Source organism: Hermetia illucens, chromosome 3, assembly GCF_905115235.1.
Source record: "Hermetia illucens chromosome 3, iHerIll2.2.curated.20191125, whole genome shotgun sequence".
In the NCBI taxonomy this organism is placed as follows: Eukaryota; Metazoa; Arthropoda; class Insecta; order Diptera; family Stratiomyidae; genus Hermetia; species Hermetia illucens.
This window is the reverse complement of record NC_051851.1, coordinates 25,354,164-25,380,612: the sequence shown is the minus strand read 5'-3', so window position 1 is coordinate 25,380,612 and position 26,449 is coordinate 25,354,164. Positions and strand designations below refer to the sequence as shown.

The following is a 26,449-nucleotide window of genomic DNA, read 5'->3' as shown; positions in this document are numbered from 1 at the left end:
CTGTGGGTGTAGCGTTCGCTGACGCACCAGGACATACCACGCGCCAACGCAGGTCTACAGCCTGATCCCGCTTACTGAAAAGTGTTTACAGCACCTTCGTTAGCCAAAACTACGTCCGTCCGCACAAAAGCTTCTAATAAACTGTGCCTCCTTGCATTTGATTCTCTGTTACCCCACTCAAGGCCCCAAGTGTTAAAATCAGCAGTAATCACCTTTGGATTCCGTCCCCTTGCGTCGAGAACAAGATTCGAGAGCATTTCCTCGAATTCAGACAGTATCAAACTTGGTGAGGCACCACTTATTTTCACCCATACAAAGCCGCTGGCTGTCTGACTTGCAGTAGATTGAATGGCTTGTCCACCGCAAGCCTATATCGCCGCTCTACCAGTCGAATTTGTGACCGATGTGTCACCGTGACGATTTCAATACGGTGCACTTATGATAGCGATTTCCATCTCGGATTCGAACCTGATTTGCTCAAGTAAATCCTGAGCGATCCTGCAATTCCGGCAGTGTTCTGGTTATCCTGTCCCTATTTTACTTCGCACAATAGGCATTTGGGTCCCTTTTGCACTCCCTGGCAATATGGCCTTTCTCCCCACACCTTCTGTATCGATCGGATCGGTCAATGCCACTGGTGCATGCTATCGCTAAGTGCCCAAACATGAGGCATCTCTTCAATCAAGTTTGTTCTCTTAGACGGCAGACAACCCATCCAATCCGAATTTTTTCGGTCGCCAACAACTTCTGCGCTGCCGCCGCTGGTACTCGTATTGTGGCAGTTTGAGTAACGCCATAGGCTCTTCGTAGATCCAGAACAAACTTCTCGACAAGTTATAACTTGAATTGCTCCTTCAAAGCGGTACAAATTTTTCCTTTCGATGTCACTTCATCGAGATCCTGTCATTGTATGTAGATCTCATGTTTTTGGGCACGCATTCTCCCCAAGTGAGTTTTTGACTTGAGTGCGAAAGTCACCTGTTTTGCCTACACTGGATCTTTTCATTTCCACTCAGATACTTTAGGTCGGGATCAGCTTTGACCTTTCTTGCCTTACTGGAGATAACAATCGCCTCTGGATGAATTCGAATTTTTGTTTTTCCTTTCGCTTTTTTGCTGGTAACTTTAGTCCATCCATCGTTTTCGTTCGTCTTAGGCTTTGCATCGCTGGCCGACTGTCCTACATTCGCTGTATACTTTTTTCCTTCTGAATTATTGGTACTGGTTTTCAGAATGTCCTGTCCGCCTTTTTTTCTCCTGGGCGCCTGCTGATTATTAACAGGATCTTCCTCTTTTTTACGTCCTCGTTTGTTTCATCGTGATTTGCTGGCAGTACGGTTAGACGTCACTTATGTGTCTCCGTACATGCAAAAGGGTGGCTGTAAACTTTTTTTCACCAAATATAGTCATGTGGGGTATCACATCAAAGGTCTTGATTAGTACTTTCGGAGGCCGGTCTTAGGTTTGACATTTGTTGGAAAGGTGGGAAGTGCGGGGTTGTAATCCTACCAAGTTTGGTGGAAATCGCACTATTACTAACAATATCACCCGAAAGTGGATACTCTCACATAATATATGCATAAATTATGTGGTACTCAAATACCTTTATATAAGAAATACACAAAACCTTTCATACCTGAAGGGTCCAGCTTCAAGTTTCCCCACTTATATTTCATTTCATGTCCGCCTTATATTGATAAACAGATATCCTAGCCTTTTCTCCGATGTCTATAATAATATCGGTGCACATATTTTCACGACTTTAGGACCCTGGGAGAAATAAAACCTTATTCCAATCGCTTTAATATGTTAAAATGCCCCCGCTCTTTCCCCATTGAAGGATTACATTGCGGAACGGAACTAACCTTACTTAACACTTTCGAGACCGCGCCTTTCTTATCCCTTCTGCTCCTTCTTGACTGTGATCTACCACGTGGTTAACTGGATTCCATTTTTGCTGGTCTACAAGCATTTCCTCAACTACCTTTCCGTTGCTACCGCCCTACCTTAGGTCTCTTCTAGATCCATTTTATCATCTACAATTCAAGAGAAATGAAGGAATTCGTTGTTCAGGTCTTCCGTTCCGTCGTCACAGATGAGACCCTTCCGTCAACTATCCAGTTTGGATCTAGGCGGTATCCTCCATGCGCCGTGAGAAATTGGGTTTTATTATAATTTATCTCTTCCCACACCCACCCTTTGTTGAGGCCTTCATAATGGAATTCAGTCTGTGGGATCAAAGGCTTTTTTTGATTGTTCTTATCATAATTTCCACCTTAGGGATTTTTCGACGTTCTTCACGTGTTGATTAGGAGAATTGTTCCCGTCATAGATGCACCTTATACCTTCAGCTAAAGTGTCGATCACTAGCATTCCAGCTATAGCGTTTCCCGCTTCCAAAAGGCACAAGACACTCTGTAGTGTGCTCCTTGTATAAACTGCATTTATTTTTGGGCATTGTATGCAGTATATATAGCTGCCTGAAGGCACTGCGTAGAACACAATATGGAGCAGTAAACCCCGCCCAGTGCACATCGCGGACCTCTCACATTTGGCATAATTTCCGCTAGGATCATTTTGGCCTTTGATGCCTTAGTGCGTGTTAAAAATACTGCTTGAAGTTTAGCCTGATGTCTATTTTTACCCCAAGGTAATAAAGTACCTTGACTTGCAAGTAATGATGCGAGTAGATGTGTCTTTTTAAGGTTTTGTCTGAAACAGAACCTTATTAGAATCGTCTTCCCGTCTGTCTGTCTGTCTGCGACGAAAATTGGTGAGAGCGTGTGTACATGTTTGTTTGTTTAGGGTGAGTATATTATCTACATCTGTACGTATATCTTCTAGTTTAAAAAAATATGAAGGAATATTTTGAACCACATACAAATGGAAAAATGTGCATAGAAAGTTTCTCAAATAAGATAAACACAAAACCTTTATATCCGAAGTGCCAGCTTCCGGTATTCCGACTTGTTTGTGGTTTCTAGTGTGGTAACTAGATCTGGATATTTTATGATAATCCCAAGAAGAAAAAATACGACGCTAGGCCCAGCTTATCCATGGTTCGAAAGTTATGTTGTGCATCTGGTGGGACCAAAAGGGAATTGTATATTATGAGCTCCTGAAACTTGGTGATTCGTGTGAACCGAGCTTTACGAGAAAAAAGGCCAGAATACTAAGAAAGGTACCGCAAACTCAATCCTTTGCATAATAACGCTCGGCCTCATGTCGCAAAGGTCGTGAAAAATTATTTGCAAACATTCACGTGGGATGGGATTCACCAGAGGTTGCTCCTTCCGATTACTGGCTGTTCCGATGGATGCAGGACGATTCGACAGGTCCCGGATTCACTTCTTTCGAAGATGTCGAAAATTGGCTCCAAACTTGGATCTTCTCCAAAGAAGCTGGATATCGATTAAGCGCTCACCGAAAAGCATCTTACGAGGCAGCATGCGTGATTGCGGGGATGATCCCGGTGGATATTCTAACCGATGAGGGAAGTCATCTCCCCGAGAATCAGGAAGCAAGTCTAAACCAGCAAAGTGGCCATATGCGATAATTGGCTGCATGGTAAACAGCATGGTAAACAGCATGGGACCAGGCGGAGAATGGCCCCACCGGCATACACAGGCTTATCCCAGACAAAGGTATGTGGACAATGCGGAACCACGGTGAGACGAGTTACGATCTGACCCAGTTCTTAACCGGACGCGGTGGATACAGGAATTACCTCTATTGGTTCGGTCATAGAAGGGAAGCTACTGAACAACCCCACGAAACAATACCAGAAACGTGTTTTCGCGGGGAGAGTGTGGAGAAAATATGGGAGGCTTCGATAGTCGATAAGAGTCCGGCATGCATGTTCTAGATTCCAGATGCGTATCTATGATGGATTTCCACCAGCCAAAAAAACAAGTCGGGAAACCGGAAGCTGGACGCTTCAGGTACGAAAGGTTTTGTGTATTTCTTAGTCCGTAGCACGTAATATATGCATATATTATGTGAGAGTATCCACTTTCGGGTGATATTGACATTCATAGTCTTCAATTTTCAAAGAAGCAACAAATTTGAGGTATTATAACTTTGTTAGTAATATTGCGATTTCCACCAAACTCTTGGTAAGATCATGCTCCATATTATAGCCTATATCACTGCAAAATTTCATGGTACTAGGATGAAGGGGGGTTTCTAACCAATTACAAAAAATTGTAGTAATATACTATTATTAACTTTATTTAAACAGATATCGGCATGGAAGGTATTTCGGAGCCCAGGCACCATATAGTGGCAGCATCCTGATTTTTTTCAGATTTTTCGGTTTGGTGGTTTCTGAGAATGGCCCCCTTAAAGAAGTGATCACTTTCAACCCCCCGCGCTCCCCACCCTTCCAAATAATGTCAAAACTAAGATCGGCTTTGAAAAGTACTAATCGAGACCTTTAATTTGATACCCCACGTGACTATATTTGATGAAAAAAAATTTGACACCCCCCTTTTGCATGTATGGGGCCCCCCTTAAATTCGACGTAAAAGGATGTAATTCACTGTATGCGTGAGCGTTCACAGTTCCCACCTTTCTACCAAATTTGGTGTCAATCGCTATAACCGTCGCCGAGAAAAATGCGTGTGACGGACAGACAGACAGATAGACAGTAAACCGATTTTAATAAGGTTTTGTTTTACACAAGACCTTAAGAATGTATACGAGAAAACAAAGTTCGCAGTTTATAAGGCTTTGGTTCGTCCTAGCCTGTGTTACGGAAGCGGGGCAATGAAACAAGGCCGGAATAATGCTTTCGAACGTCTAGTCCTTAGGAGAACCTTAGTCTTAGAGAGGATGTATAACGATTGAGATATATCAGCATTATATCACAAACCAGAAGCCGTCATCCACACTAATTTTAGAAGACTCAAATGGGCATGCTATGTAGATCATACGGACGTCAAAAGAATCCCCAGGCGTCTACTGGAAGGCAAGGTGGCAGGTAAACGTCAACGAGGAGAGTGGAGACTAAAGACTTCGGGAAGCTAAGGTCCTATATGGTACCGTAGGGCCATAGAAGAAAAATGTTTATCGATTGGTAAGACTTCGGTCTCACCAGGTGCCGACGGGAGCCCGGGAACAGGAGTGCTGGCAGAAGGTGCCTGTTTCGGTTCATCGGTTAAGGATTAGGTCTCAATTGGAATTGAATTGGCCAGGTTGGGCACCATGGTGGACAACCTGTTTTGCCAATACAAGGCTAGTGGAAACTGGGATTCGCTCGGTACTTGGATTCCACCGTTTGCGCTACATTTTAACCTTTGCTTTTCAACTTTCGGCACGGGAGTCAAACCTGGCTTAAAGTTAGATGACCGCCCAGCTTTAGTTTTTAATTCTAGAGCCATGGCCAGTAGGTCTTCGAGGGACTTAGATGAGGAAGTCTAAATTGTCTTAGCTTTGATTCTATTTTTCTTTTATTTGCCGTTTGCTTTTGCATTGACGTTTTATCGGTCGCATCTGCAGACGAGTTAGGAGAGGTTTCCATTATTTCTGAAGCGTTCGGAATTTCAGAACTGAATTCACAACTACCGTCACACAATTTCTTTCAGAGGATATACTTCATGCTTCATAATATTCTTTTTCTTTCTAGGACGAAAATCGTGCACTTGTAGAACGTTTAATAAAATACAAAGCAAAAGACGCTGAAAAATTAAATGAAGAAAATGAAACATTTCTCAAGTAAGTAAAATCTATCGGAAAGATATAGTTTTCAAAGAAATTATCACGAACCATTCAAGTTTTTGGTGATATGGATCTTGGATAAGAGGTAAAGGTGGATACGGTTGCGGATGCTACAGAAAAAAACATGTCCCCCATGTGCCTGATATTTGATAATCGATAATTGGAGGTTGCAGTTTCATGAATGAAACTAAATCGGAAAAGATCTTTTGTAAATATTTTTAGATTTCAAAATAACTCGCCACATGGGGGATGATATTTTCAATTTATTCATTTGTATTTAATTACATTGATTTTTTCATTAAAATTACTACAGATAATCATTGATTTCAACTTAATCGTTGGATGATGCATAAAAAATTAAATGTGCTAAAATCTTTTTTTACTGGCATGGTTTGTTTGTTTATGTTCTTTGTGTTTGTTGTATTTGCTTCTTGATTGATTTTGATTCATAGTTTTATTTTTGAAGCAATTTCCCCCAATAATTTGATTCTATTTCTATTCTGACTCTTTCCATTGCTTGTTGATCTAATTGGTCGGTTTTTGTTTGGATACCGCTTTTCAAATTAATTCTAAACGAAATTCTGTACAAAGATAAAAAGTTAAGATAAAAGTTTTATTGTATCAGAAAATAGCAGAATTATAATCAAAGAATTTTAATTAACTGCGAAATGTTCAACCGTGGACTAAGGGGGTCATCCCGTGTGTCGGATTCGCGGAATCGATTTTTTTTGGCATCAATTGTATCTAGTTATAGTTTAGAATATATGGGCAAAGAGATTTTTTGATATTCGGAGTCGTTCGGAAATTATAGTGTTAAACACGTGATAAGTCACATGCCAGATTTATGTCGATCGCGGTAATAAATCATCATCATCAACGGCGCAACAACCGGTATCCGGTCTAGGCCTGCCTTAATAAGGAAATCCAGACATCCCGGTTTTGCGCCGAGGTCCACCAATTCGATATTCCTAAAAGCTGTCTGGCGTCCTGGCCTACATCATCGCTCCATCTTAGGCAGGGTCTGCCTAGTCTTCTTTTTCTACCATAGATATTGCCCTTATAGACTTTCCGGGATGGATCATCCTCATCCATACAGATTAAGTGACTCGCCCACCGTAACTTATTGAGCCGGATTTTATCCACAACCTGACGGTCATGGTATCGCTCATAGATTTCGTCGTTATGTAGGCTACGGATTCGTCCATCCTCAGGTAAGGGGCCAAAAATTCTTCAGAGGATTCTTCTCTCGAACGCGGCCAAGAGTTTGCAATTCTTCTTGCTAAGAACCCAAGTCTTCGAGGAATACATGAGGACTGGCAAGATCATTGTCTTGTACAGTAAGAGCTTCGACCCTTGGTGCGACATTTCGAGCGGAACATTTTTTGTAAACTGAAATAGGCTTTGTTGGCTGCCAACAACCGTGCACGGATTTCATCATCGTAGCTGTTATCGATTGTGATTTTCGACCCTAGATAGGATAATTTATCAACGGATGGTGGGGGGCACAGAGCATTGGAAGAGTTACTGGGGGGACTGAATCCAGTTCTTACAATGCCTTCCGATTCTCATGTCCCCATACATTTGTTTGGTAGAAGATATGTTGTTACCCTGAAGCGTAGAGAGGACTGGGAAGACCCAGAGGAACGCGTGGCGGGATATACGGAAGTCTTCTACACCGATGGCTCAAAAACAGAACAGGGTTCTGGAGCCGGAGTCTACCTCTCGAATAAAAACGAGAAGTGGGCTTTTCCTTTGGGACAATATGCAACACTTTTTCAAGCCGAAGTTTATGCGATCCTAAGGGTGGCAAACTGGCTGATTGACGAGCGGTTGAAGGGTAGGCGCATCGCAATCTGCAGTGACAGTCAAGCTGCACTGAGGGCATTGAGCAGTCCTTTGATCACCTCGAAAATCGTTCAGGAATGCAGAAACCGTTTGAACTCTATGTCTAGATTCAATACGGTGGAACTACTCTGGGTACCTGGTCACTGTGGCATAGAGGGAAATGAAATCTCGGACGCTTTAGCGAAAGAGGGGTCAATCTCCCCTATGCCGGGACCGGAACCAGCAATTGGAGTATCAGTGGCATTGGCTAAATCTGCTTTCAAAAACTGGGAACAACTTTCCCATAATGACAGGTGGCGAAGCCTTAATGCTGCTCGACACACCAAACTTTTCCTGCCAGAACCCAACATACGTACCGCAAAGTTTGTCCTGTCGAAAAGCAGGAGGACTTGCAGGTGTATAGTGGGCATTCTGACAGGCCATTATTCACTAGCTGGGCATATGTTCAGAATAGGAATTACCGAAGATGATACGTGTCCCTCCTATAATGAGGAAGCGGAATCCACGGAGCATTTCCTATGTGAATGCCCCGCCTATCGACGCATCAGGCATCAGATCTTTGGTGCCGACGTTCTCCAATTGCGACGGGTAGCATCACATCCACTAACGGAAATCCTGCGATACGTGAACGAATCCGGAATATTCCGTTAGACGGGGGAGGCGAGTACAATGGGCCAACACGGCCTGAGTGCTCAGAAGCTGTAGCTTCTCACACACACACGCACACACCCTTTGACTACCCCGCGGTAATAAAGCGATAAATTTATCGATCCGAATGACCATCGAATGACTCCGCTAAAAGGACAAAAATTGAAGTCAAGGCTGTACATGTGTTGCTTCAAGAAACTTAAGGTTTATGAATTAGGTATAGCAGATTAGTGGTCAGTTAAGATTTTCTGGCTAAAAATCGCATTCTACTTTTTAAATGCGTTTTTCTCGAAACTGCATGTTGAAAATCGGTTGCCACCATAGCCCAAAGTCTATCAAAGGAAATTCTTTGAAATTTTCACGACTTATTCAGAACATATTTCTACGATCCGCAAACTAGGATAATTGCGATTCGTTCAGTAGTTTTTTTTTTTACTCATTGAAGAAGCCGTGAAAAAACACCAAAATTCGCAAAAAAAGTTTAACACGGCACCAAAAATTTAGCTTTTAATATTTTTTAATAATCCTAGTTTGCGGACTGTAGTTAAGTCTGTACGTTAAAATGCCGTTTACTTTTTTTTTCTTTAAGATGATCACAGCGCCATCTAGCGTGGCAGCTAGAGGGAGATGGGTGGTATAAATTGTCCTGTATTTCAATAACCAACTATGCGATCGTGGTGGGAAAATTACTATGCACGCTCAAGATATTGATAAATCCATGGTGAAAAATTCGTATTTGTATCTTTATCCATTTCTTCACAAAAAATTCCTAAAAAAAGCCAAAAAAAAACGGCCTTCACACGGGATGACCCCCTTAAAAGCTGTTTGCATAGAAGCAATTAAAAAAATTAGAATGTTAGTATCTTATTTAGCCAGCACATATGTAAACTATTTGATGCACTTCCTATCATGTTTTCAAGTATATTCCGCCCCATCATACATTATCTTCCCTTTTTCATTCCTGTCAACCGGCATGTGTTGTAAATAAAAACTAGAAGCCGTGAAGGAATCTTATCTTCCAGAGAAGATAAACTGAAATTAGTTTTCCCAACTTTCTAATCATTTACCAGGATGAGAACGATCGATTTTCAGCACTCGACACAATCAGGGCATTTGCAGCCGCCCATTTCGTGATTTTCACGAGATTCTATCTGCCCTTCATATTTTCATTCATATCCTATCCCCTGAAAAGATATCAGCTAATATCAACCGTGTTTTCCGCAGATATTAACGTCAAAAGTAACTTGATAAAAACTAATGAATGAAAATGCCACATTCGCCCACTAAATGAATAATATTTCGGGAGCTGAAGCACTGAGGGGTTGAATTGTGACTAGTAAAAGCGTGGTTTTGGTGACCAACTCTACCCCGGTCAGTTAAATTCTATATAATATCCAAAGTAATTGAAATTAATACGCACCAGTCCTATTCCGTTCTACATGTTTGCACTTGAAATTCAATTAAAAATAAAAACTATGAAACAAAACTAAAATCGCCTCATATATGTACTAACGATTCTATTGAATTTTCTCTAATTAAATGTTCATTTACTAAATCTTAGAAAAAGGTTTTCGTCCTTCTTCCTCAGGAAACGTTCCGATAAGGTTCGTCGCGATCTCGAGGAAGCCGCACGAGAAAGTCGTCGTTCGTCTAGTCCAATATCACTTCCGCCGGAACGGAGTGATCGCGGTAGTTTAAGTGATATTTGCGGTGCAGCAGCTAAAATGACTGGATTTTACAGTGATTCGTTGCCGTCCAGCGTGCATTTAAAATTTGTAAGTAATATTGTGTGTTTCCACTTAATAAGGACTCCAGGGATATATCATGTGAATTTTGAAATTACAGGAAGCCCATGATGGCGAAGTGAATGCTGTTCGTTGGAGTCCTATTGAGCGCTTGGTGGCAACCGGTGGTGCTGATCGTAAAGTCAAGCTCTGGGATGTTGGAAAGAGTAAGTAGATTCTTACAATTTGTTTCCTATAACTTCAGAACTTCAGGAGAGTTCAGTTAAGAATTCACAACAGTCTCCTAGCATTACAACATAACATACATTTTTGGACTTTTATCATTTGTAACCAAATTTTTTTCATCTATCATTTTGTTCATTTGTCTATTTTTGCCTTTATAGAATATCAATTAAGTCAATCATTAAGTTTTATTTTTTTGATTCATTAAATTTAAAATAAATGTCATTTTGTGAAAGTTATTTTTGTGTTCATTGAAATTCGCCTCATTGAAAACGATCCTATGCGGTCATGCCTGCAAATCAATTCGTCACAACTTCATTGGAAATTATATTAGGTCTGGAAAATTGTAGCAAATATAAACACCATTAAAAACGTAACTGAAGGTCTAGAAAATGAAGTGATTGAAAGTGAATTCCAGCCCCGGTCAAGCGGTTACACATCAGTAAACTAAATTGCGTTCACTTGAACATTTCTGCATCCAAAGGCTCATTATGTTCGGAGCAATGCTAATTATACGCTTTCGATTAAATTCTGTTACAATTTAAATGGCAATTTCTAAAGGGATTGAGTTGAGTTGTAGTTCGAATCGCACAAAGGCAACTTCAGGCTTTATTTGTATGAATAACTTGCTGATTCACTATCAACTCATTAGTCTAAACAGCTTCTACTTTTTGCCATGAATCAAGTCATTCGATCATAGTGTAATGAACACGATGAAAAAAGGAGGATCAGAAGATCATCCTAAGTGGCCGAAAACGACCTAGAGGGCAGAGCTATCCCAGAAATTTAAAAAATTGGCAAAATTGACCGTGAAGGTCCGCCCACAAAGATTGAAGCTCCACCAAAGTGCCAAAAAAATGGCTCGATCGCGAGCGTGGAGCCGTAAGTCTCCGGACCCAAGTGCCGCGATCAAGAGGGAAGATCCACGACGGATCACAATCCCCATTCTTCTGCCTCAGATCGTGATTGGGGCGCGGCCCCTGAGGTTCTCACCAGGTGGCCCCTGAGGTTTCCACCAAGTACAAAGCACCCAAAACCTTTATACATATGTTGGAAGCTGAAGTACTCTGCGCAGGCTAAAAACATGGAAGATAAACCAAATTTGTTCAAATCTCCTCTATTTATTACTGATTTTTGAAGCTTTATTTGCAAAACAAAACCTTATTAAAATCAGTTCAATGTCTGCCTGTCTGTCTGTCTTTTTTTTGTTGAGGAGGGGGAAACCTTCAAAAGACATTGGTTTGAATACACCAGCGTGTGGGATTATTACTCATTAAAACCACCCCCGACTCCCTCCCTGCCCCGCGGAACCACCATAAGGTATTACATCACGGGGCGGAGTTAGCTCACTCTAGCTGAGTCACATTTCTTCTATATGCGGTGCACGTGACCGCGCTTTTCTCCTCTGCCTTTCGCAATTTGGTTTGGATAGATGCGATCATGCAGTTAACTGTATCCCAATTCTCTTAATGTGCTACCACTCTCGGCATAAGATTTTCTGATACCAGCACCTCTCCTAGAGTCTCCTCTAGATTCCTCCTTTCTTCCACAAATCTCCGACAGTGGAAGAATACATGTTCTGGGTCATCTGGGACTCCATTGCAATTTGAACAGTAGAGTGAGATGTTCAATTTAAACCTGTGCAGGTACTGGCGGTATCCTCCGTGTCCTGTGAGAAACTGGGTGAGATTATAATTAATCTAGATTATAATTAATCTCACCGTGCCGTCCCTCTAACCACTCCTTGATGGGAAGAATGAGGCTGTGAGTGCACCGACCCTTTCCCGAACGTTCCCACCGCTCTTGCCATCTATTTATGGATCTCCCCTTCTCAGCGTTCTTCGTCTGCAATAAGGTAGAGATTGGCTTCGCATTATATATATTCGTCATCTCATCTGCCAAGATATCAATCGGCATCATTCCAGAGATGACGAATGCTGCATCATCTGAAACGGTCCTGAAGGCAGAGCATACCCTTAGGGCTGTCCTCCTGTAGACTGCAATCAGTTTGTTAGCGTTAACTGACATCCGCAACGCCTCCCTCCAAACTGGGGTCGCATAGAGCATGATTAAGGTCGCCACTCTGGCTAGAAGCAACCTAAAGGTATGCCGTGGCCCTCCCATGTTCGGCATCATCCTCGCCAGGGCCATACTAGCAGTGAATGTTTTATCGCAAACATACTGCACGTGTTGCCTATAACTGAGCTTTCTGTCTATCACCCAAGTATTTGATCGCCGGCTTGGAAGTGATGATATGATTCCCGATTCTAATATAGGCGTAATTTCTCTTCCGACGCTTATTTATGAGGAACGCTTCTGTTTTTTCTTCCGTAAGTGTCAGACCAGAGCTCTCTAGCCAACTTTTAATAGCACTGATTGCTTCGCTTGAGTAGAACTCAGCATCTTCGAGATGCTTTGCGACTACAACCAACGCTATGTCGTCAGCGTAACCCACCACTGTGGCTTCCCTCGGAAGGGGAAGATTAAGTAAATCGTTGTACATGGTGTTCTACGGTAGTGGGTCCGGTCTGGATTTCACGGCAAGCTGAAAGACCTTATTCGGTACTCCGTCCGGGCCCGGCGCTTTATTGTCTCCTATTCTACCGCAGGTCTCCAGCAACTCATCTCTGGTGACTGGCGGAGTTTCCGTCAAATTCAGAGGTGGTGGAATGTATCGGTGCCCTCCTCTTGCTGGGGGAATAACTCCTGGATGATTTTAAGCAAGAGGGTAGGACACGTGATCTGGGGAGATAAGCGGACTCTGAATCGTCCCATCACGATTCTATAAGCACTCCCCCACGGGTTTACGTCCGCTTCTGAGCAGAGCTCCTTAAAGCATTTCCTCGTGCTTTGTTGGATGGCGAGCTTGAAGGTTTTGCGGGCTGCCTTATAGCCTCACTCTTTTTGCCCATGACCGACTCTACCTACCGCCCTCTGAGCCCCTCTTTTGTTTCTCGATGGCAGGCTGATCGATGGTCGGCCGGTTCACCATTCCACCAGTAGTTTGAAGTTCCACCATTCGAATCTTTGACCCATATGCCATCGTGACGGTTTCTATACGTTTCACTTATGATGACGATTTCCATCTCAGATTCGAACGTGGTCTGCTCAAGTAAATCCTGAGCGACACTGCAATGATTGAGATTTATTTGAATAAACCTCATTTTCTCATTGCAGTAAGCGCATTTACTACTTCCGGCAATATGCCGGTTATCCTGTCCCTCTTTCACCTCGCACAATAGGCATTTGGGGTCCCTATTGCACTCCCTGGCTATATGACCCTTCTCTCCACACCTTCTGCATCGATCGGATCGATGAATGCTGCTGATGCAGACCTTCGCGAAGTGCCTAAAAAAGACGCACCTCTTTAGTGAAGTATGTTATCTTAAACGGCAGACAACCCATCCAATCCGAACTCTTCCGGCCGCCAACAACTTCTGCCCTGCCTCCGCTGGTACTCGTATTGTTTCCGTTTGAGTACCGCTATAAGCTTTCCGTAAACCCACAACGGACTCCTCAGTAAGTTCTTCCAACTTGAATTGCTCCTTCAGGGCAGTACAAATTTCCTCTTTCGATGTCACTTCATCAAGATCCTTACATTCTATGTAGATCTCACGTTTTTGGGCACGTACTGCCGCATTCTCCCCAAGTGAGTTTTTGACTTGAGTGCGAAAGTCATCAGTTTTACCCACGCTGGATCTTTCCAGTTCGAACATGAGATCCCCTTTCTGGGTTCTTCGGATTCTGTCCACATTTCCGCTCAGATTTTTTAGGTCGGGATCTGCTTTGACCTTTCTAAGTATCCCCGCGTAGGACCGGTTGCCCTTATTGGAGATAATAATCGCATCTGGACGAGTTCGCACTTTTGCTTTTCCTTTCGCTTTTTTGCTGGTAACTTTAGTCCATCCATCGTTTTCGTTCGTCTTGGGCTTCGCAACGCTGGTCGACTTTCCTGCATTCGACGTATACTTTCTTGCTTCTGAACTATTGGTGCTGGTTTTCAGAATGTCCTGTCCGCCTTTTTTTCTCTTAGGCGCCTGCTGATTATTTAGAGGATCCCCCTCGTTTTCACGTGCTAGCTTATTTCGCCGGGATTCGATGGTTTACGGTTAGGCGTCACTTGGGTCGCTTGTGATACTGTTGACACAACGGAGTTCGGCGTATCCTTATTATTCTTTTCCTCCATCTGTGATCTATTATGGAGGACTCTAATAGCCCTCACCATATTCTTTATGGCTTGGTGCATGTTGTGCTTGTCCTGGATAAACTCTAAACTATTTTTGCCCTAAGCTGGCTGAAGGGCAGACATGCAGTGAGTGATATCCTTCTGCCTTGTGATTAAGGACAGATCCCCATACATACAAAAGGGGGGTGTAAAAATGTTTTTAACCGAATATAGTCAGGTTGGGTATCAAATGAAATGTCTTGAATAGTACTTTTTGATGCCGGTCTTAGTTTTGACATTTGCTAGAAATACGGGGAGTGGGAGGGGTGGAAAGTGATGATTTCTTTAACGGACCCATTCTCAGAAACTACCCAACTGAAAGATCTGAAAAAAATAATGAAGCTGCCTCTATATGGTGTCTAAGCCCCAAAATATTCTCCATATCGACATCTGCTCAAATTAAGTTAATAATAGTATATTAACAGTTTTCTGGGGAAATTGACTCCCCTTAAGTTTATCCCAGAGTTATAAAAGTTCGTAGTAGTATAGAATATAATAAGAAGCGTGTTATCCCCAAGTTTGATCAAAATCATAGTATTCCACGTATCGCCCGGAGGTTTGTCAGGAGCTCTTGGAAATAGCCAATGCAAATGGAAACTTTTTGAAAGCCATCATTACACAGCGAAGGTGATCTCATTGCCTCCTACAATGTATTGTACTGTTACGGCCTTGAATGAAGTGCTCTAACACACTTCAAGGCCCTGATCCAATTGGATTGTTGCGCCAACAATTATTATCATTACACATGACGAGTCCTGGGTTTATGGTTACGATGTGAAAACCAAGGTGTAGTCGTCAACGTGGAAGTCAAAAAATTCACCAAGGTCGAAAAAAGCTCACCTGGTCAGATCAACCGTTAAAGTGATGCTTACTGCTTTCTTCGATTCGAAGGGTGTCATCCATCATGAATTCCTCCCACTAGGTGAGACAATCAATCGTTATCGATACCTCCAAACCCTGAGAACTTTACGCCAAAAGATTCGTCGGAAGGAGCCAGAACAGTTGACAACAGGCGAGTAGTTTTTCTACCACGGCAACGGGCCTTGTCACACTGCGCTCCTCATTCCCGAGTTTTCTACCAAAAACTCGATGACAACCCTTGCCCATACCCACTATTCTCCTGACCTGGCTCCGTGTGACCTCTGGCTGCTCCCAAAACTCAAGTACCCAATGAAAGAAAAGCGGTTCCAGACAATGAAGGAAAAAACGCTAGATGCATGGAACAGTTAAGACACCGGTCGGAGAAATGTATTCGCTCCCAAGGCGAGTATTTTGAAGGGAATAAATTGGAACAATTGTAAATATTTGTAATAAAGTTATTGAGAACTTTTTGATCTGACCTCCTGTTGTAATGAACGTGGATGCCTGAGGAAACTCAACTCCACGTTTGAGTCTCGAAGGCTTGGCCAACAACCTTCATGAAAATCCCGGTTGGCAACCAACCGCAAATAACCGGCTGAGCGCCAATACCCGAGGAATTCTCCGCCTGAGATATATGAGCTCAGAAAGCTGGTGCCCGTGGTACCAGTATACCTCTGGTGAGGTTTCATAACCGAAGCCACTTCAGGTGAGTCTCCTGTGCAGACTCGGTTTTGATCGCTTCTGTTAAGCTTTGGAGCATTCCCTTACAGAATGTCAAAGTGAGTACAACGTTTCCAGGCCCCACCACGTGAAGATTCTCCTCGGCCACTTGGTTTCGATTCGGCGGACAAGGTTGCTGGCCAGTCTTTCACGTCGTAACCTTAGAGCACCTATCATGGGGAGTGTGAAATGATGAACTTTGAGAAAATGGTTTGAAAAAACGTTTGTTTCTTCAAAAGAAGTGATATTTTATGCTTGGCTTTACCTTTTTTAGTTCCCTGTATTTATTTGAGCTGAGTTCTATATTGGATAGGTAGTTATGAGGATTCTATTATGGATTTCGACGACAATGCGGAAGATTCAGAGGAAAGGTTCATACTGTCAATGAATGTAACAGAAAACCTAAGTCATGCTGTGCGATGGCAAGGAGGGCCTAGAAAGCAACTCGTGGCAAGCGTCCCGAATTTCAAAAAAACGCATCGCTAGTAACCAATTGACGTCAATTCCAATCAATCCCAACCACTAGGGTGGTCCAGGATCTTCCTATGAATCGGAGCCAGTATTGGTGACCGATTTGGTAGGTGGACCGAAGCTAGGGGCATGTGGCAAACATCCCATACAAGAATGTATGTGGCAGCCAATAATCAGCTTTTTGGAAGCGAAAATAAGCGCCATATGTGTCTTTAGCGGGTATGCTTGGTTGAGTTTGAGAAAACGCTGAAAGCGATGGCCTGAGACCGAAACTGACTGCCGGCAATTCTATTACGTGGGTGACAGATTTGACGTTACGCTAAACATCAAGCAGCCTCTACAATATATGTGCTTGCATTAAGGCATCCAAGTTCAGCATGATCCTGGCATAGATAATGACAAACGCTGCAGCTTCGCGATTCCATTGCAGGCTGCTTATAACAAAATTTTTTTGGCTTAAGCAGTATCAATTTGGGAACATAAACTCTGTGCTGCACACTATTCCTGTGGTTTATATAAGGGTCGCACTGAGAGTGTTTTTTGCCTTCAGGGCTATCTAGAATGATGCGGCATGGGTTATTATTGGAATTATGCCGAACGCCATTCTGATCGCTGAAACGGCAACAACGATACGATGTTCTAATGTTCGCAACAGCGTAAAATTGGAAACCGGGAGAGCGGGAGTTAGAAAGTGGTCACTTATTTTAAGATATCATTCTTCGAAGCTACCCATCTTACATAAAGTGGTTGTATGATATTGAACGCCAACTAAAGACGACGGACAAATGCTGCCACCACCAAGTGTAGAAGGAATAGTCCGTACAATTCATCGGCTTAAAAATCATAAGTCGCCAGGAGTCGATGGAATTATAGTCGAATTGGTTAAATATGGAGGTGACCAATTACACCAAGGAGTTCATCAACTTATACTCAAGGTGTGGGACAGCGAATCAATGCCTGACGACTGGCAAAGAGGCATTATCTGTCTCATACATAAAAAAGGAGATACCATGCAGTGCCGCAATTATAGATGTATCACGTTGCTGAGTACCATTTATAAGATATTCTCCGCAATCTTGCTGGGCCGGATAGCCCCATACGCCCAGAACATCATTGGCCCATATCAAAGAGGCTTCACTCCAGGCAAATCAGCAACGGATCAGATTTTCTCTGTGCGGCAAGCGATGGAAAAACTGTTAGAATATGGACATCAGTTACACCATCTATTCATCAACTTTAAAGCCGCCTATGGTAGCATAGCAGGGTAAAACTGTATACGGCCATGAGAGAATTTCGGTATCCCGACGAAATTGATAAGACTGACTAGGCTGACCCTGACCAATGTGCGAAGCCAGATAAAAGCAGCAGGATCACTCTCAAGACTATTCGTCATCAACAACGGTTTACGACAAGGGGACGCCCTATCATGCGTCCTCTTTAACCTGGCCTTCGAGAAAGTGATCCGTGATGCTAAGGTAAATGCGAGGGGTACGATCCTCTTTAAGTCCCCAACTAGCCAACTCATTGGAGGAACAACCCGAGATGTACAAACTGCTTTATTCCAGATCGAGCAGGCGCCGCGTGATCTTGGGCTGCATCAATGAAGGCAAGACAAAGTATATAGTGGCAACGTCAGCACCGAAACCAACCAACCAACAACATCAAATCGCACTGGTCAAACGGGAAGAATAATGATAGGAGACTGCAACTTTGAGACCGTTGATAATTTCTCCTATCTGGGGTCGAAAATCACAATCGATAACAGCTAGGACGATTAAATCTGCCCACGGTTGTTGGCAGCGACCATAGGGTCAAAGCTCTTACTGTACAAGACAATGATCTTGCCAGTCCTCAATTTGGGTTCTTAACAAGAAAAATTGCGAACTCTTGGGCGCGTTCGAGAAGAATTTTTGGCCCCCTACATGAGGATGGACGATTCCGTAGCCTACATAACGACGAAATCTCTGAACGGTACCATGACCGTCAGGTTGTGGATAAAATCCGGCTAACAGATTGCGGTGGGCGGGTCACTTAATCCGTATGGATGAGGATGATCCAGTCTATAAGGGCAATATCTATGGTAGAAAAAGAAAACGAGGCCGACCCTGCCTGAGATGGAGCAATGGTGTAGCTCAGGACGCCAGACAGCTTTTAGGGATATCGAATTGGTGGACCTCGGCGCAAAACCAGAATGTCAGGAGTTCCTTATAAAGGCTGGCCTAGACGAGATACCGGTTGTTGCGCCCTTGATGATGATAATTTGTGAACATCGTCCGAATTCATAGCCTTAATTTGGATGTTATTTTGGCTGTATCTCTCGTTGTCGGTGTGTTTTCCCGGAACAATTGTTTTTATGCGACATTTCTCCAAACCCAACTGCATGCCGATATCCCTGCTGAACTGGATGGTGATGTCCAGCAAGGAGCGAAGTTGGTTCTCGTCTTTGGCATACAATTTGATGTCGTCAATGTTCATTAAATAATTTAGTGTATATTTCGACAATATGTCTTGTTTGACTTGGAACCCGTATTTGTTTTCATGCAAAAGATGGGATAGCGGATTCAAAGCTAAACAAAACCACAGTGGGCTTAGAGAGTCGCCTTGGAAAATGGTATCTCTCCTGATGTTTGTGAGGATACCGATAGCTTCGTGCTCCAATTCTTCATCACTGTTCTGAGGAGAAGAACGACATTCGGGTTGATTTTGTACAAACGTAACACTTGCAGTAACCACGAATGCGATATTGATTCAAAGGCTGATTTATAATCGATGTAGGCTGGCGAGATATTTCATTTTGGATGGACAGCCTGCTATCAATTATAAGCTGTTCTTTACAGCCTCGGGAGCCTTTTGCGCATCCTTTTTGTCCTCAGCTATCAATTTATGAACATCAAGATGTTTTGAGATGTTCATGCACAGAACTGAAGTGAAGACCTTGTAGATGGTAAGAAGACAAGTAATTGGTCGACATTTTGAAGAGCAAGAGGCACCCTGTTCCTTGGGGATGAGAAAAGATATCCCCTTGGTGAAAGATTCTGGAACTAAATCAAGATCGGCAATCATTTGATTAAATTGATTTGCCAATATCCTGTGAGTGCTTTTGAGCCGCTTCAGCCAGAAGTTGTGAATCTTGTCAACTCCTGGCGCGTTCCAGTTACCTGCCTTTTCAAGGGCTGCTTCTACGTCAGCTTCAGTTGTGTCAGGCATGGTCATTTCAGGGGGGGGGGGGCCTCGCATGAACGCATAAGATGTGGGAGCCACGCTGCTTCTAAATTGCAACGGCTGAATTCGCTCTAAATACTTCTTCAGAAGTTTTCTGCCTCATCCAGATCGCGGTTACTTTCTCTACCTGAGTTGGTGAGATTTTTATAGAATCCCCGTTGGTTTTGGAAGAACAAGTTGTTGTCTGTCCTTCGCTGAAAGCTTTTTTGATATCTATGTATGCGATTCGAGCATACCGCAAGTTTCTGCTTCAGCACCTCGAGGATTTCTTCGATTGACATATTGGACAGTTGTTAGTTTCCAATGATGTTCGCAATGCATCTGTGCACCCTTGGTGATGGATTTCCAAGAAGTACTTGCGTGACACGACCAATCTCCTTTCTGAACTTTTCGACTCTTTTATTGTGTCGAAATACCCAGAACGGTAAAGTCCTCCTGCAGATACCTCTGTTATTTGCTCTAAGATGTTGATTATGGAGACGAACAACCGTGGAAACTGCAACGTAGATCAGACTGTGAACCTCTGTAGCAGTAAAAAAAAAATTTGTTGCCTGTTTGGTTCTGCTCCGGAACATGACTTAGTTCCAGGGAGCGGATTATGAACGCGTCATGGAGTCGATGTCTGTACCCTGATGGATTCCGTTCCAAATCCGTGACACGGTAATAGGCGCGGACGGTAAATTCGTTGAGTTGGTTCGTCCAAACCATACGACGCCTGGGTCTCCCGTCCCTGCTGGTTGATGGAATAACCGCCAAAACATCCTAGGGGGAAGAGCCGCTCTGGTGATGTTGAGCGACCCTTAACTGTGTTGGGTACTGTTTTCGTGTCCCTGGGGTCCCATTTAAAGAATTTAAAAAAAGTCCCCAATTTTACTCCCATGAGTAATGGGGAACCAATCAGAGCCCCAATGCTGCAATGCCCCATAGTTACCTCCAAAGGTAGGGAAGGTATTTGGAGGGGAGCCGCTGAAATACAGTGTAACGTCGATTCCTTCACCGCCGATTACGGATTTGTTAAAGAGGTTTACTCCCCCAGAAAGGGAAGAATAGTTTAGAGAGCGCGAACACAAACGAAAACGTTCTGCTTGTCCGCGGCTACTTATTTACAAGAGTACTTTGCGATATCCGTAGCTGACCCGGTGAGCCATGTCATTATCCGCAACCCATGACACGCGCCTGGGCGCATGCAGCTCTGCGTTTGCCATTCAGGTTGGGACCAACCTGGTACGCCAAGTGTATATATTCTTACCGGTAAGGGAGTGGCCTAAAGAAGAGTGACTGTTCCTTCAATTAAAACTAGGGACAACTGGGCTTGAATGGGGGATGTTCCATGTGCCAAAATAACTGATTACCCAGTAATGAAGCCAAAGACCATTAGTCATCACGTATGTATCTAGTCAAGAGGTGCGTCTGCCATTCAAGCCACCCCCTATAAAGAAAGACGATGATTTGCCGGATGAATAAGGTTGGTTTGCACAAAGGTTTCGTATATTGATGAGGGCTCATCAGGATCAAAAGGTTAGTTGGGAGAGTAGAAGGAAACAACATATGCAAATTTGTAAATTTTGACGGATTTGTGGTCTTTTGAGCTGTACGGATAACTGACTGAAAAATACAAAAAATAGTTTGGTATACTTGACGAATATGTGAAACTAGGTTACGAAAGTAATACGTCATTTTGAGCTTCAAGTCCCTAAACTTCATGTTTCCTTTTTTGTTTTTCCTTACTATTTGTTTCGGAGCTTCGTATTACTGCGACTAGATCTCTGAATTTTGGAACATGGTATTAAAGTACGACATCTATAAAGATCACCACTCAAGGATGTTTTCTTAATCTGTTTATCAAACATTGGTGCGTACAGTACTCGGCTGACGTTATAAATATATTTAGATTCTGTCCTTCATCACAGATTTTGGGTATTTTCTGATTTTTTCTTGTTAAGGATTTCATTATCAATTTATTTGGATTCTTGTTTGAAATTCAATTGACATCTGTTTGTGGAAGATCTGTATTCGACTCAACTTAGTATTCATTAAAATTCTCTTATCTCGTTACAGCTGTTTTGGAACCTCGCGGTGCGTTGGTAGGAAGTAATGCTGGTGTCAATTCAGTTGATTTTGATTCAACTGGTTCCATGATTTTGGGCACATCAAATGATTTTGCGAGTCGAGTGTGGACAGTAGCGGATCAGCGATTAAGGGTAAGTCCAGATCAACTTTATTTTTTTTATTAAACTAAAATCTTTAGTGAGGCATACCAACATAAGAAATATCGTCTTTGCTGCTAAAAGAAATGAGCATTATATTTCCAAGTCCCTAAGTCTATTCGGGCAAATAATCACTCAATCAATTAAATAAATAAAATAAAATCTGAATAAATTGCAGATGAATTGTTGGTTCAGGTTGGGGTAGGGGATATACTTCTAAAATTAAAATAAAACTCTGACAATTATTTTTCATTAAATTATATATTTTTCTCGCATTTTATTACAAAAATTTAAGAAAAAAGACTTGCCATATATAACATAGGTCATATGTATGTGTGTTCGTTTATATTGTATTCTCCTCGTCGTCGTCCTAATTATCTTTCTTTTTGAAGATTCATTCAATGAATTGTCATTACCAAAATGTTATCTAAAAGTAGACTTAGCTTCTCTCTTACAATTTCAACATAATATGATGTTTGAAGTTGTAAAAAAATCGTTTTCAAGTCGTCTCCTTCATGTTTTGTTTTCATCAAATATTCTTCAAAAATTTATCTTAAATTAATTATTTAATCTTTTCTTGAAATTTATTCGACTTTCTCTTTGAATGCGTCATGTTAAAGGCTAAAATAATTATCATTACATATAAAAGTTGATGTATTGCATTATATAATGTTGAAATGAAATAGTTACGCGTTGTTTTTAGATACATAATTTTTTATGTCAATGAAGATATTTAGAATGAATAGTTTTTCTTATCATGTCGCCATCTATATTTTGCTATAGCTGGAGGCCATCAATCTCAGGAAAAGGGACAAATGATCTTTTATTTGTGTTTATTTTTGTTTTAAATGCCATAAAATTAATTTTCTTTAGTCAGGGTTTGATGTGGATGTGGGAAATAAATATAAAATCGTTTTATGTTGGGATTTAGATCGATTTTACTTTGTAGATTTGATAGTGTACAAAGTAAAGACGATGCTGAATATTTAAAACAAAAATCGAAATTATTAAAGGCACATATGTAGTTTGTAGCTTTGTTCGTTTTTCTGGAGAGGGATCGTAGTTGGGAATAAGGAAGGGATGGGAAGTAATTTCATGCATACCTTACTCGCTTCACACACTCGCACGTTTAATTGTAACTCTCATTATAATTTATTATTATAACTTAATATTTATGAAATATTTTATGACATTTGTTTTTCTTATGCTTTCTTATTTTTATTTATTGCTCTATAACTTATCACTTTCTCACTTACTTAGTCACTCACACTTAAAAATTTCAAGTCTTATTTTTTTCTAATATAGTTTTTACGTGAACATGGGGGAGGGGGGGGGGTAAAGGAGGGTATACATTGCAATAATTTAAAATATAATAATTTGTGCAAGTTGGTTTTTTCGTTTAAAGATTTTTTTAAATATTATGTCAGTCGTCCTTTTTCCCGATCTTGAATATGATGAAATACGACTTTCATTTTCAAGAAAATTAAATAAATTAAATATTATTGTGTTAAATAAATGCAAAATATGATAATTGCTCTATGAGGCCTGGGAATCGCGTAGCATTCGCGCCTAGAAAAAATAGCAGGGGAAGTTATGATGATTTCTATTCAAATGGATATTGTCCTTCATTTTATTTAAAATGCTTAGTTTCAAAAGAAATGCTAAATATTTTGTGACACTGATGAATTTAAATCTAAACTTTCTGTTTAATTATTTCAGAAGAAATAGTGTTGAGTGTACAAGTACCAAACTGAATTCTAAGTGCTAAAAATATGGTTATGGTTCAGTTGTTAAACTATTATTGCTAGATGTTTCGCGGCACCTTAAAATGAGTAATTAGATAGTAACTGGGATTTTCCTATTGATTTAAGATTGTTTTTTATGTTTTCAGAAATCTATGATTTAGCTTAGTTTTGATCAAATATTCATTCCAATGTTCCCAGACAAATAAATAAAGTCTCAATTATATTTAATCGTTCTAAATCGTATGTCTAATAAATGCTTGTGTGGCTGTCAAAAATGAAATTTTTGTCCTTCATTCACGACAGCTTGGCTTAAATACGAACTACCTAAACGTTTTCATCGCTCCAATTGTCTGGAACGACCAAAACGGGCATATCAAAAAAGGAGACGCATGGAGAAAGCATATTATCTCACGTATCTAATCTAACATTTCCAATCAGATACGTTCTATCAAAAAACAAATCCTATTGCTTGGAAAATCACTTGTGAATTTAGTCAGTTATAGTTAGTTAGAACCATTACAAAAAGATATAATTTTCCACATGATCTAAAGACTTGAGAAACCTAGAATTGCCGTCCATTTCGTCCGCCTGGAAAACCTGTGTCGTACAATTTACATAACGAATCAGCTCGGCTTCCTGTAAGTGTGGGTGTTGGGACGGACGATGGGGCAAAAGAGGAGTTAGCTTCACTACCGGCGAAGGCACGTTGTTTCCTACGGCGTTGATGCAAGTATGTCCAGATTGCAATAACGGCTAATTGTGCTAATAAGAAGACAGTGCCAGCAACAATCAGGCCTGCGTAGGGAGTGGAAAAGACAAACGGAGAAAATTAGTTGGAAAAATTCGAAAGGTTCATTTGGTTCGGCATGTCCAAGAGTTCATATGACTCCCATACTCACCGATAGCATTAATACAGAATCCTTGGGCATCACTTGACATGAATACTGTCTCGCTGCTGTTGATGTTGCCGGCCTTATCCATTTGTTGCTTCTCGAAACCAAATTTGTCGGTAATTTGAATTGATTGCACCAAAAGCATGTCTTCGTGGCTTGGTTTACTGGTGGTTTCCCGGCGCGATCTATGCGATTCTGTTGGGGTAATAAAGTAATGAGTTTAATCGATTTGAATTGATATGATTAGAGTTAGTTTAGGTAACATAAATTAGTCTGCACGTTCTGATACAATTTACGAGACGAACTGTAAGATACTTGCCTGTAGCGTTAACGGAACGTTTCCTTCTACCGAACGAGATGAGTGATTTCAATTCACCACTGATATCTTCCTGATCGCACTGAACTGGTTCACATGTTGGCATACATGGAGTGACTAGAGCACGGAATTGTACTACTTCCGACGATGGGAATTTGAAGGCATCAAAATGAGATAAAAGTATTTTGCCGGTGGATGTGCTCTTGTAAATGGGTCCCATGATGAAGTGGTCAGTTGGGCAACCGTCGGAGTCAATAAGAGTGATTTCAGCATTATCGCTACCATCCATGGCAACCAATTCACGCACGAAGATTTCATAGGGACTTTGTTCATCCAAAATTTCGAATTTAAGTGCCAAGGGATCACCAACTTCAGCCGAGCGCATAATGTCATTACCATCGCGTGATGTGATCTTCATGATTACGTTGGGAGAATCAACAATAACTTCCTCGGATAATGCAGGTTCAATATCACCAGTTACTCCCAAATCAACTTCATTGGATACAGTCTTATTGGTCAAGTCGTATTGACAAGTAACAGCCAAGCCTAAATCAGAGGATGTGACAATAGTGTCGTGATGCTGAATGACTACATCGTTCATGTAACGTCCAGATCCTGATTGACGCACGTTGCATTCCAAGTCTTGGTATCCCATACGCAATTCAAAGTCAAGTGAGTTCTTAACATCAACTGAGCATGATTTTGGTGATCCTTTAGCGTATACTTTTCCGTCGAAGAGTTTTGAGGTACGGATACGTGCAACCATGTCTCCGGCACGGCATTCAATGGATACATTGTAGCATGATGAAAGTTCATAAGTGGCAGCCTCTGGTACGTCTAGGTAGGGATCTTGAATATCAGCTAGAGTTGCACGGCTGTGATGGCTGAGACGGCATACCATATCTCCGGTGTCACCGTAATCGTATGAGTGGCATCTGAAAGGGAGGAAGGTGATGCTGTTAATAAAGAATTATAATTGGTTGAGTCTGATCCACTGTTTAGAACTCCTTTAAAACGGCTGGAGCTGGTTTTCTAGAGCAATAAGATTTTATCATCGTCAAAATTCTGCGAAATTTACGAAAGCGGTTTTTAAAGACCACTTGCCCTGATCATGGAAACGGGCATGACAAAAAATGCACAATCATCGTTGAACTAGAGAAAAACTTATAATAAGGTGTTCATATACACAGCCAAGGATGGTTTTTGGTGAAGGACCTAATTTCACCGCCGATGAAAAGACAAACGACACAGTCATCCGCGTCCTCTCACATTAAGGTGGAAGTACCAGTATAGCTTCTCCCCCACCACAAACATACATACACCAGTATAAGTCAAGTTTCTTGCCTAACATTCATTCCAGTGGATGCGAGGCTAATCTACCATTTTTGGATATCGCCACCCGCTTAGAAAAATGTGTAGCCCTGTGGTCAAAGCCAACACGAAACTTTCGTAAGTGAGCCAACCATACATACCCGAGCTGAAAGAGGACTTTGGAACCATGGCGTAAAACTCCAAATTTATCCCTAGTCCTGTGATATGCTAAGCAATTTGGGGAGCTTTGCGCTTGCCGGTGGTTATTAACTTAATTTGGCTGGCTCTGGTGCAAGGAAG

The 26,449-nt window shown here is 41.8% G+C and overlaps 2 protein-coding genes across 7 annotated transcripts in view; one reads left to right on the top strand and one right to left on the bottom strand.

The window, feature by feature from the left end:
* The window catches only part of LOC119650660 (autophagy-related protein 16), a 440,786-nt gene that overhangs the window by 22,597 nt on the left and 391,740 nt on the right, over positions 1-26,449 (top strand). For 3 of the 5 annotated variants that reach the window (XR_005249349.1, XM_038053598.1, XM_038053596.1), the window contains exons 4-7: positions 5,627-5,715; positions 9,773-9,986; positions 10,057-10,162; positions 21,736-21,878. Coding sequence is in view for 4 of the 5 variants with exons in the window: in XM_038053598.1 (XP_037909526.1) it covers positions 5,627-5,715; positions 9,773-9,986; positions 10,057-10,162; positions 21,736-21,878 (552 nt within the window). In the remaining variant the exon portion in view is untranslated. The remainder of the gene's footprint in view (positions 1-5,626; positions 5,716-9,772; positions 9,987-10,056; positions 10,163-21,735; positions 21,879-26,449) is intronic. The other 2 variants (XM_038053599.1, XM_038053600.1) reach the window with 2 other exon arrangements.
* LOC119650659 overlaps positions 22,102-26,449 on the bottom strand; it is a 220,773-nt gene continuing 216,425 nt past the window's right edge. For both annotated transcript variants that reach the window (XM_038053594.1, XM_038053595.1), the window contains 3 exons: positions 24,842-25,773; positions 24,529-24,717; positions 22,102-24,424 (listed from right to left, as the gene is read on the bottom strand). In XM_038053594.1, coding sequence (XP_037909522.1) covers positions 24,192-24,424; positions 24,529-24,717; positions 24,842-25,773 — 1,354 coding nt within the window. In that variant the 3' untranslated portion in view covers positions 22,102-24,191. The remainder of the gene's footprint in view (positions 24,425-24,528; positions 24,718-24,841; positions 25,774-26,449) is intronic.